The sequence below is a fragment of the Ostrinia furnacalis genome, unplaced genomic scaffold (assembly GCF_004193835.3).
Source record: "Ostrinia furnacalis isolate ACB-3 unplaced genomic scaffold, ASM419383v2 OfSCF2414, whole genome shotgun sequence".
Taxonomy (NCBI): Eukaryota; Metazoa; Arthropoda; class Insecta; order Lepidoptera; family Crambidae; genus Ostrinia; species Ostrinia furnacalis.
Window position 1 is genome coordinate 298,062 of NW_021132653.1, and position 12,895 is coordinate 310,956.

The following is a 12,895-nucleotide window of genomic DNA, read 5'->3' on the forward strand; positions in this document are numbered from 1 at the left end:
GTATTAATTTTATGCTCTGACTAGGTATTCTAAACAATACCAAACGCACAGCGGCAATGTGTGTAAAAGATGCTAATATAGGGAAAGGAGAGACCAGCGGGCGGGCTGTTTACGAAATACGAGCAATTTTAAGAAAAATTCTAGACAGGCAGCGCTCGGCGGCCGCTGCCGCGGCACGTTCGCTTCCCTCGCTGTGCGCTCACTCGCTCATTCACCTTCACCATGAAGCTAAAGATATGCTCCCACCCCCTTTATTTAGGATACTACATACTACTCTCAGCGTGTCTCAGCTGACAAGTATAGATGACCCAGTAGTCCCAGTACCAAAGAATACATTTACTCTGACGAGCCCAGTACCCAGGCTGAACTGTCCCACCAAACTCAATGACAGAGGGGCGCTAGCGCTACCATCGTTCAACTGAGCCCCGCGGGTCTAGTCAAAACGCACTTTAAAATCGCAAACCCATCGCAAACCAGTCGCAAACAAATAAACAAATCGCAAAAGAGGTCGATAACAAAAAAGGCTTAGTCAAACGGCAAAAAATCGAATCGCAAAGCCCTACCTATCGATAATCGAAAGACTGGTTTGAAATTTCCCATACAAAGGCTTAGCCAACATGCATTTAAGACTCAATCAAAATCGAATCGAATCGCAACACCCGCCATTTTCATTGCGATTACTAAAACCCCGGTGATAAGCTTGGATTCGATCGAAAACCAATAGGGTGAGTTGCACCACCTAACTTTAAACGTAACTATGACGTTAACCGGTGTTTTTTGTATGGAGTTTGACAGATTTTAGACGTTTGTCAAAGTTAAACTAAGATGGTGCAACCCACCCTAAGGCTGCGGGTCTAGTCAAAACGCACTTTAAAATCGCAAACCCATCGCAAACCAGTCGCAAACAAATAAACAAATCGCAAAAGAGGTCGATAACAAAAAAGGCTTAGTCAAACGGCAAAAAATCGAATCGCAAAGCCCTACCTATCGATAATCGAAAGACTGGATTGAAATTTCCCATACAAAGGCTTAGCCAACATGCATTTAAGACTCAATCAAAATCGAATCGAATCGCAACACCCGCCATTTTCATTGCGATTACTAAAACCCCGGTGATAAGCTTGGATTCGATCGAAAACCAATAGGGTGAGTTGCACCACCTAACTTTAAACGTAACTATGACGTTAACCGGTGTTTTTTGTATGGAGTTTGACAGATTTAAGATGTTTGTCAAAGTTAAACTAAGATGGTGCAACCCACCCTAAGGCTGTTTTGACAAATCCGTATCGCGATGTCGTTTTGACAGCTAGTTTGACAGCGAAGCATAGACGTAAACAGAGAGCAGAAAGAAGGAAGAAACTAATTAAAAAAAAAGCTAGAAAAAGTAAAAACAATCGCAAAGTCATAGACATTTTTTAACTTTTATTCGATTTTGAATGAACTTTTATATCGCCGCGTCGTTGGTGGTTCAATGTGCATTTTGGCTGCCATTTTCCGATCGAATCGAATCACTGGTGACGCGGCGACTGACATTAGTGAAAACTTCACATTGGTTTGCGATGGCATTTTGACTAGACCCACAGACACGCTTCTCGATTCTGATTCTGTGATACGATTGGTCGTTCAACAGCATACGTCAGCTGTTTTGACCAATCGTATTGCAGAATCAGAAACGCATCTGGATTGTACACAGATAAAGATAGATGCAGCATGTGTCAAAATCGTTTCACAATGTCTATGATGAGGCGACCGCAGGAACGTCACTATTCTTGCAATCCTGTCAATGAAGTACGACATTTTCTGGTGCAGATTTTATCGCCATAAATTATGAAACTTGATAGTCATGGATTTGACTGACAGCTGTCCGTCAAATTCCCGCCCCGCACCCCGCATTGTACATATTTTGTTCGCGATGTCTGTTCTATACGTAGTAATATTACTTCAATGTATCCGATTGTTGTAATCGGATTACATGAACATCACTCGACCATGTATGTCCATTTGGACATATCGGAATGGCACGCTTTGACGATCAACTTGCTGTATCTACTCTAATCCATATCTGTGGGATTGTAGACGTTAAAAGTTACCGTAATCGGGGCTCTGGTTTCCAACATGGCAAAAATCGGAACCAGCGATCCGGTATTGACGGTGGCGCCCCACTGTCAATGTCATGCATAGGACAGTATTTTGGAACTATACACACACAAACACAAACATCTGTCAGCTGATTGCCTATATTGCGGCCATGTTGTTTTCCCAAATCGTGTACAATACCCGGCGATAAATATTGCACATCGACCGACCTTAAGAAAGAGAAATCGGATAATTTCGGTTTCGTAGAGCGTTATCTCTGTCCACGACTGACAATGACGTCAAAGTTATTTTGGAACTATACACACACAAACACAAACATCTGTCAGCTGATTGCCTATATTGCGGCCATGTTGTTTTCCCAAATCGTGTACAATACCCGGCGATAAATATTGCACATCGACCGACCTTAAGAAAGAGAAATCGGATAATTTCGGTTTCGTAGAGCGTTATCTCTGTCCACGACTGACAATGACGTCAAAGTGTAAACAAACTATATTTTAAATGTGTGCAATTGATTTTGTGAATTAAATTGCTAAAAACTTTTATAGTCGTGAAAGAAAAGTGGTTCACAATAATGTCAAAGTATTTGTCCAAGAGATATACTAAGGGTTCGGACAATATTTTCATTGAATAATGTTTTGTCAATCGCATAGGTAGTGTGCGACAGAGATAACGCTCTACGAGCCGAAATTAACCGATGGTCTCTTTCCAAAGGTCGATGTGCAATATTTATTGCCGGGTACTGTATACTGTATAAAGGCTGTGTTGGCATAAGACGACCCACACTGAACTGTCCCACCAAACTCAATGGCGCTACCATCGTTCAACTATACGTTCCAAAATACTGGACTATATAGTTCCAAAATACTGGACTGTCCTGTCGATGACATTGACAGTGGGGCGCCACCGTCAATACCGGATCGCTGGTTCAGATTTTTGCCATGTTGGAAACCATATAGTTGAACGATGGTAGCGCCCCCCTGTCATTGAGTTTGGCGGGACAGTTCAGCGTGGGTCATCTATACCAACTATACCTTGCACGTTTATGCAGTGTTGCCAGAAGGTTACTTTTGTAACCTTTTAGGTTACTTTTGAACTGCTGTGGTTACTTTTAGGTTACACTAATGAAAAGGTTACTTTTAGGTGATTTTTCAGAAATTGTAGAATTAACTTTACAGGTTATTCAGTAAAAAATATGAATAGTGACAATTTAAAAATTATGTCATAAAGTGCATTTAAAATGAGTTTTAGCGAATGTTTTTCGATAATAAAACGCAAATCCATGAAACGTTTTTATACGACTGGTCACTTTTCGAATTTAGATGATCAATTGTATTCATTTTTCATCCATGAACAACCTTACACAATCCCCCCCCCCCCCCCCCCCATATGAAGGTAACTTTTGATTCAAAAAGGTTACTTTTTTTTCTATTTCTGGTAATTTCTGACTAGACCCGACTGGCAACACTGTTTGATTCAAAAAGGTTACTTTTTTTTCTATTTCTGGTAATTTCTGACTAGACCCGACTGGCAACACTGCGTTTATGGTATAAACGTCAGTGATCGCCATGCACACATACATTCACACCATAATCAGCCACTTCGAGCGCAAACTTCACACAGTTGACACATTTACTTAGTGGCGAAAAAAACAAAATACGATATTATGTCTTGTGTGGTGAAATGGTGTAAAAACCGTTCTGATCGAACGACCAAAAATCGAGGAATCACTTATCACAGGTACACACTTAGTTCCCGGTTTTTAAACAATAAAATCAAACGATAATCACTCAAAAACAATAATACTTCAAAGGCCAGTGTTCCCAGTAATTTGTGTGGGAAAATTACCCGAAATATGGGAAAAGTAATAGTTTTTACTTATTAATTGTTTATTACGCATTAAATACTAGGCATTTTAATTATTTTAAAATTACTTTTTTAAAATTTTGTGTACTAGGTTTTCTATAGTTAATGAAGTATGGAGAAATGATTGGATTGAAATAATAAGAAAATGTAACAACGATAACGATTGGATTCCAAGCAAACGTAGTGTCATTTGCAGTTGTCATTTTGAAGATAATGACTTATATACAACTAAAGGAGGACGCCAGCGTGTTGTTACTTATGCATTGCCTCAAAAGGTAAATTAAAATCTTGGTACAGTGCGATACAAAAGAGTAGAAATTTAATGAGGGCACCACTGTCGTTCACATAGCAACCCTGACAGCGCGACTAGATTGGTCTTGATGCTTGAATTTTTAGGACTTATTTGGGGCCATTCGTTTATTACGTAAGACTATTTTTTCGCTACTTTTTGACAAAATATACAAATTATAAAATATACAATTTTTTTATAAAATATACATACATAAATAATAATAATAGTGCGCGTATAAATTTTAAGTGTAAATACAGACTTAGTAGAAAATATACGATATAATATAGACGAAGTAGAAAAGATGTTTGATTTGTAATCTTACGTAAGAACACATTCCTTGTAAGAAAAAAATTATCACGTGTTCCGAAATAATTAATTTCTTCCCTTTTTTGTCGCACTGTAATGGATGGCCTTTGTTTGAAACTTCTAAACTTTTACAATTAAGCTTATTGAAACTTTTCTTCATACTTTTTGGAAAATCTACATGACCTGTGGGTCTAGACAAAGTGCAAATTATAATCGCAAACCAGTCGAAAAGCCCCTTTTTTGTATGGAGTTTTGACGGATTCGATTTTCGATTCGATCAAAAAGTGCGTTTTGTCTAGGGGGGCTGGGTAGTGTCGTTATTTATTAAAAAAAAATCTACTAACATTCCATCAATTCATTCAATACCTTTATTTGTTTTTAGTTTTTATTTAAAACAGCACACGTGGCAGAGGAACATCCTGCGGTTGTGTCCTCTATTCCTAGTATTTCACAAGAGGTGCGTAATAAAATAAATAAATAATTATTTTATGTCATGCATAAAAAATATGTCCATAAAATTAGCTTAATTAATATTATTGTAGGTATTTTGATAATGATAAAGTTTGAACAGAAATCCCTGATAATAGTTTTTTGCACTGTTCATATTTTTAGAGCACATCGATGACTGTGCCAGAACTGGAACATTCTAGTTTCATAACTATGAATATAAAGCAAAAGCAAGAGAACCTACCTGCTGAACCAAATATTATCTGTTTTTCTCAAGGGGTGCGTGGTATTATAAATAAATACTTTTGCTGAGTTTAATTATTTATACATTACACAGAGTGACTTGTAATTATAGAACACCATTATAAGGTTCGTTCCTTGTTTCGTTACGTATTACATTAATTTATGCATAGTTAAAAATTTGTTGCAAATGACCTGTACCTACTATACAACGTGTTAAGTAAGTACAAGTCATCCTGTATAATATTATATTTTGATAATGATAAAGTTTGGACAGAAATCCCTGATGAATGTATATTTTTGCATTGTTGATATTTTTTAGAGCACATCGATGACGATGCCAGCACTGGAACATTCTAGCTTCTCAACTATGAATATAAAGCAAGAGCAAGAGAACCTACCTGCTGAACCAAATATTATCTGTTTTTCTCAAGAGGTGCGTGGTATTATAAATAAATAGGTACTATTGCTGAGTTTCATTAATTATACATAATATATTTTACAGAGTGACTTGTAACTATAGAACACCCTTATAAGGTTCGTTCATTGGTTCGTTACGTATTATTTTATTATGCATAATACATAACGAAATTTGTTGCAAATGACCTGTACTGTACCTACCTACTATACAATGTGTTAACTACGTACATAAGTCACCTGTATAATATTTATATTTTGATAATGATAAAGTTTGGACAGAAATCCCTGATGAATGTATGTTTTTGCATTGTTGATATTTTTAGAGCACATCAGTGAGTGTGCCAGCACTCGAACATTCTGGTTCCTCGACTATGGTACTACTTGCTGAACCAAATATTGCTTTGCGAGAGGTGCGTATTGATATTAATTAATTACTAAATATTTTATTAAAATAAGTCCTCAATGGAGAAGTTTCCAAATTTCTATTAATGAAGCTTGAAAATAATTGAGTAAAACCAATAATAATTGTGAAAGAATCATGAAAATAACTCTACAAATAAATAAAGGACCCCAAAGTTGCGCATAACAAATATTTCGCGCCATTTGATCGGTGACGTCACGGATCAGCATTCAGCACGTTCTTCATTTGAAGTACAAACTGTGAATCACTCCTGGACCTCCTGGTCTAGTGCTGTTGACAGATCCAATTTTTAAAAATCTAGTAGTTTTTAAATTTTCATCCAGGGTCACTCAAAATTATTTTGTAACCTTTTTTTGACATGTCCTAGACCTGGCCAATACAATCATAGTTTGTTAAAAAAATAACGGGAATTTTTAGTTTTTTCAAAAAAGTATTATTTATTCGTCAATCAGTATTGTCACCTTTAAAGTAGTCCTTATAGGACAGGTGACCCGGTTTTGGTCATTTTAAGAATTTTGTAGACCATGAGGCTATTCATTTTACAGTTTTTGTTATCACGGACATATTTCTTGTAAAAAGTGATTTAGATCTAGCCTAAGGATGCATTTTTTTTCATAATGATTCAATGGAAAAATAATCCTGTAGAAAAGAAAAAGAAATGGGAATTTGTGCCATTTTTGGCCAGATTTACCCCATTTCTGGCCACAGTCATGTGCCAGTTTTGGCCATCAAAATTCATCAAAAATAAAAAGCAGATAATTCAAAGTAATAAAAAGTTAATTCGAAAATCGCATATTTTACGACCAACAGTCTTTATTTAGAGAAAAATAGCTAACATAATATTGACGACAAATCTATACTTATAATAAATCTGTAGAGAGGTCAATTCTGTACATGAAATATATTTTCAAAATAACTATCCCNAGGTGCGTGGTATTATAAATAAATAGGTACTATTGCTGAGTTTCATTAATTATACATAATATATTTTACAGAGTGACTTGTAACTATAGAACACCCTTATAAGGTTCGTTCATTGGTTCGTTACGTATTATTTTATTATGCATAATACATAACGAAATTTGTTGCAAATGACCTGTACTGTACCTACCTACTATACAATGTGTTAACTACGTACATAAGTCACCTGTATAATATTTATATTTTGATAATGATAAAGTTTGGACAGAAATCCCTGATGAATGTATGTTTTTGCATTGTTGATATTTTTAGAGCACATCAGTGAGTGTGCCAGCACTCGAACATTCTGGTTCCTCGACTATGGTACTACTTGCTGAACCAAATATTGCTTTGCGAGAGGTGCGTATTGATATTAATTAATTACTAAATATTTTATTAAAATAAGTCCTCAATGGAGAAGTTTCCAAATTTCTATTAATGAAGCTTGAAAATAATTGAGTAAAACCAATAATAATTGTGAAAGAATCATGAAAATAACTCTACAAATAAATAAAGGACCCCAAAGTTGCGCATAACAAATATTTCGCGCCATTTGATCGGTGACGTCACGGATCAGCATTCAGCACGTTCTTCATTTGAAGTACAAACTGTGAATCACTCCTGGACCTCCTGGTCTAGTGCTGTTGACAGATCCAATTTTTAAAAATCTAGTAGTTTTTAAATTTTCATCCAGGGTCACTCAAAATTATTTTGTAACCTTTTTTTGACATGTCCTAGACCTGGCCAATACAATCATAGTTTGTTAAAAAAATAACGGGAATTTTTAGTTTTTTCAAAAAAGTATTATTTATTCGTCAATCAGTATTGTCACCTTTAAAGTAGTCCTTATAGGACAGGTGACCCGGTTTTGGTCATTTTAAGAATTTTGTAGACCATGAGGCTATTCATTTTACAGTTTTTGTTATCACGGACATATTTCTTGTAAAAAGTGATTTAGATCTAGCCTAAGGATACATTTTTTTTCATAATGATTCAATGGAAAAATAATCCTGTAGAAAAGAAAAAGAAATGGGAATTTGTGCCATTTTTGGCCAGATTTACCCCATTTCTGGCCACAGTCATGTGCCAGTTTTGGCCATCAAAATTCATCAAAAATAAAAAGCAGATAATTCAAAGTAATAAAAAGTTAATTCGAAAATCGCATATTTTACGACCAACAGTCTTTATTTAGAGAAAAATAGCTAACATAATATTGACGACAAATCTATACTTATAATAAATCTGTAGAGAGGTCAATTCTGTACATGAAATATATTTTCAAAATAACTATCAGGGGGTGATTAGTGATCCATACTGATGGCAAAAATGCAATCAGTAAAATTTTTGTCTGTCTGTCCGTCTATGTTCCTTATAGAAACAAAAAGTACTCGACGGATTTTAACAAAACTTGGTACAATTATTCTTCATACTCCTGGGAAGGTTATAAGGTAACAGGAATTAGCGGGAAAATCCTTTTGTATAAAAAATCTAAACCGCTTAAGTTAGACGCTTGAAATTTGGCATGCAGGTACACCTTAGTAAACTTAAAGCTTAGTTACAACAGGATATTGCAAAAATCCCACGGGAACGGGAGATAGCGGGAAAAAACATTTATATGAAAAAATCTTAACCGCGTAAGATAGAATGAAGGGGGTAAAACGGGATCCACGTGTACGAAGTCGCGGGCGGCCGCCAGTATGAAATATAATATCTCAGCTTGAATTGAAATTACAATTAAGAAGATCAACATTAACCTATACTATATTTTATGCGGTGAGTACTCGAACAATTTTCTTTTCACGACACAGATTTTTTTAGTATTTGGTTTCGATGGAAGCATTATAATCGTAACTCTTAAAATAAATAGATTACTTATATCAAAATAGCTAAGTAATTAAATTGAAAAATCACGATAAAAACTAAATGGCCAGAAGTGGGGTTTTACCAGAGGTTTTACGTGCACCACTTTTGGTCAGTCATGTGGCCAAAGATAGGAAAATTCATTCATTTTGGCTCCAATTGATCAATGAGGGCTATCGTTTTAGCGCTCACCAGTTAGCGCCACTGTAGAGTAAGGTCCTGTCACTTGCTAGTATAGCCTGACCAGGAACATAAAAACCCTCGCCATGTTGCGGAAAACTAATGGTACTAATTTCTTTTAATGGCAACAGTAACTGAAAACTTCATTGACATGTCACCTTGCATGTCAGTCTATTGTTGTCAAAGTGTAAACAAACTTTATTTTAAATGTGTGCAATTGATTTTGTGAATTAAATTGCTAAAATATTTTTATAGTCGTGAAAGAAAAGTGGTTCACGATGTGTTAATGTATTTTTCGAAGAGAAATACTAAGGGTTCGGACAATATTTTCATTGAATAATGTTTCCGACAAAGGTTGTCAAATTGACTGACATGTTTATCGTATGGTACAGTCCACTATGAAAATTAGCTGTAGTCTGTTTCAACTACCTTATATGTTACGGTCAAAGTGATAAATGTGAAAATTATGAATAATCGCCGGTTATTATGAATAATTACCGCATGATTTGGTAAATGTGATTAATATGAGGTCATTTATGTGTGTATAAAACTAAATAGGCGGCTTAGGGGTGGCCCAAGGGCCACCCCCGCCGAACATTAACCTATTTTTCACTTTAAATCAAAACATTATGTTATAGGCATCATGGAAAAGTAATATTATGCAAGAAACATTCCAAACTCATTATGCCAAATTATATTAATATATATGATATCAAAACGTCCAAAAGTTTGCCTGTACACGAGCACGTACACAAGATGTTGTTCTCTTTTATGAAATTTGTTAGTACTAAGATTGAATTATTAAATAATCACTGTTAAATGTGATTAATTTATCACTTTTACCGCGACTGGCGGTAATTATTCATAATAACCGGTTATTATTAATAATTTTCAATTTATCACATTAACCGTAACATGTAGGCACTTTAACGTGACTCACACTGTACTATGTAATTATTTTGAGTCAATGATAAGGCTGATTGTAAAAATTCAATCGCTAATTTCGCAATTTCTTATGCTATTTATTTAATATACTTTTTAAATAAGATTTTAAACATCCGCAACATCCATGGTTTAGAGGTATACACCACAAAATTTTTATCACTGAAAAAAAAATTCAGGGTAATGAGTTATTGGTACTGATCCCATTTGTGCAAAAAAAGAAGTTAAATAAAGTGACTAAAATTTCCTCCTAAAATTGGTAATTTATGGACACACGCGTCGCTAGCACTATTTACGTACGATAATGTAACACTTATTAGAATTCAAAATGGTCTAAGTTAGCTAAGTAATGTAATAATAACGCTGGAAGCGTGGTCGAGGCGTGAGCGAGACAGACAGATGAACAGATCGATGCAACGTGCGAGCGCGTACGACTACTCTAGCAAGCAGCGGAGTGACAAAGCCGTGACGCGTAAAATACGGACTAAAGAAAATTTAATAAAAAAATTAACTTTATGAAAAACATTTCTTTTTCTTCTGCTTTAAATATTTCACACGTTTCTACATAACCTGTTAAAATTTTTTCGGTGATAAAAATTTAGTGGTGTATAATAATAATTATGTCATAGTAAGTTTGGTTTATTACACTACTAGCTTTCCGCCCGCGGCTTCGCCCGCGTGGAATTTTGTCTGTCACAGAAAAACTTTATGGCGCGCGTCCCTGTTTCAAAAACCGGGATAAAAACTATCCTATGTTCTTTCCCGGGACTCAAACTATCTCTATGCCAAATTTCATCAAAATCGGTTGCGAAGTTTAAGCGGGAAAGCGTAACAGACAGACAGACAGACAGAGTTACTTTCGCATTTATAATATTAGTTGGGATTTTGTAACCAAAAAACATGGTTTGGTCGATGGCCGCGCGAAAAAAAAAGACGCCAATTTCCGGCATTATCTTTTAGATACTGGGACATCGTTACAATATTGTTTTTTTTTTAAATAACCACCGTCTTTTTAGTTTTGGTCTGTATTTTAATCCCCTTCAGTGAAATTGTATAATGTTTTCAACATCACGAAACTTCTCCATTGTCCTTTATTTTTATTTTTTTTAATGGCTCGCGCGGCTTGCGCATTTGCCAATGTCAATGTCCTTTATTAAATTAAGTATAAATAAATCAAGTACCTTCACTAATTTTGATACAACCTACTTTCACTAATTTTGATGCAATAAATGAATAATAAATTGAACTAAATATTACTGTCACTAAAATTATGTTACTCTCATACATTTAATTAGTTAGGGTAGGTATATAAAAAGTAATAGAGAATATGCAAGGTTTTTTCATTTCTCACAATATTTCAGTAGCCTTGGCATCATCAAAAATTTATAAGTTCTTTGCGACAGCACCCATTAATGTTATGCATTTTTCTTTGTTAGAATTATCCTGGAATTGGAAAGTGTACTCTCACCAAAAATCAAAATATTATTAAAAAACAAGCACGGAAGATAAAAACTTTGAAGCAGAAAGTCAATAGACTTCAAAGTAGAAACAGATCCCTAAAAGATATTATAAAATCCCTAAGAAACTACGTTGATCCTGAGACATTTAATAGACTAAAACTAAAGGACTAATAGACTATAGTCTACAGAGCTAGGTAGGACTATTTTTATCGACAGAAAAAATTACAAAAAATATCTGAAATTTTTGTAGGTATAGCATTTTTTATAACAGGTGTGCTCCTATAACAGAAACCAAAAAAACACGAATTTAAATGCAAATTTTTTTTTTCAAAAAGTGTCATTTTTTATTATTTGTTGGCATTTTCTGAGTATTTCATATTATATTTATTTTAGTATCGCCTGTTATTTAGCATCATTACTGTTTTTGTTTTGTCAGGATCATAATATTATTATCTGGTATCCTTAGGTATAATTTCGTCCAATTCGTAATTATATTGCTGTCGCCACAGTGCGACGGGCGGCCGCAGTGAGTGTGCGAGCGCGACAGCAATATAATTACGTACGAGCGATAAGGATGGGTGGCTTGAGGTCATTGGACGAAATTATATGTGCTCGGCGACCGGACTTTAGTTCAAAGTTATTACGTTTTCTTTACAATAAGTATTAGAAATAAAAAAAAATCTTAAAAAAAATTTTTTAAAAATCTCAGATATTTTTTTTATATTTTTTCCGTCGATAAAAATAGGTCAACTTTCACCTACTTATTTCCATATGTGCACTTTATCAAGCAAGACACACTGTATACAATTTTCAAAATTCAACAAAATTGTCTACAAAAAATGATGAATGTTTTTGTTGATTGAGTGGCAAAACACTTGCTGATTAATTGTTTGTACAAACTTACTACTTATAGAAATACAATCATTAATCATTACTGTGTTTTAATTTGATATATTTTCATAGGCAGATTTAATTTTTATCTTTCCCAAAGGTGGAACTGCGAAGTTCAAATTTTCTTGCGTTTTTTTTTGTAATTTGCAGGTCTTTCAAGTTGTATGTTAATCAAAGTATGATACGTGACAATAGGCTAGTTTCCTAAAAAAAATTTTTTAGTCCTTAATGTTTAATATCTAAAAATATTGGACACATATATTTTTATTTGTCAATCTAACAAATAATTACATAGTTATGGTGCGTTGAAGTTCCGCACGACGTCACAACGTGCGGCACTTTAATGCACGCATTGACGTCACGGGCCTCTTCTTATGAACTTTATCTCTTTAAATTCTCATTAGTTTGAAAAAGTGAAAAATACGTGTAGAGTATTTTTTGATAAGTTAACTGACGGACTAATTAAAACTCTTGCTTTTTAACCCAGGAAACATCCCTATTATTATTAAAATC

The 12,895-nt window shown here is 34.7% G+C and overlaps 1 protein-coding gene across 2 annotated transcripts; it reads left to right on the top strand.

Moving 5' to 3' along the window:
- Positions 1 to 3,645: 3,645 nt before the first annotated feature.
- LOC114355499 (uncharacterized) lies at positions 3,646 to 12,070 on the top strand. 2 transcript variants are annotated; one of them, XM_028308364.1, is made up of 7 exons: positions 3,648 to 3,837; positions 4,055 to 4,238; positions 4,944 to 5,018; positions 5,174 to 5,287; positions 5,571 to 5,684; positions 5,992 to 6,078; positions 11,468 to 12,070. In XM_028308364.1, the coding sequence occupies exons 1-7, from the start codon at positions 3,764 to 3,766 to the stop codon at positions 11,660 to 11,662; spliced, it is 843 nt and encodes a 280-aa protein (XP_028164165.1). In that variant the 5' UTR covers positions 3,648 to 3,763; the 3' UTR covers positions 11,663 to 12,070. The 2 variants fall into 2 exon arrangements, with proteins under 2 accessions (XP_028164166.1, XP_028164165.1); XM_028308365.1 differs by lacking the exon at positions 5,174 to 5,287 and having other exon boundaries at positions 3,646 to 3,837; positions 11,468 to 12,051.
- Positions 12,071 to 12,895: the final 825 nt, after the last annotated feature.

Coding starts and splice junctions, on each gene's coding strand:
- LOC114355499 (XM_028308364.1), top strand. CDS start 3,764: ATGTCTTGTGTGGTGAAATGGTGTAAAAACCGTTCTGATCGAACGACC. Junction 4,239..4,943: donor CTTATGCATTGCCTCAAAAG/GTAAATTAAAAT, acceptor ATTTGTTTTTAG/TTTTTATTTAAAACAGCACA. Junction 5,288..5,570: donor TTATCTGTTTTTCTCAAGGG/GTGCGTGGTATT, acceptor GATATTTTTTAG/AGCACATCGATGACGATGCC.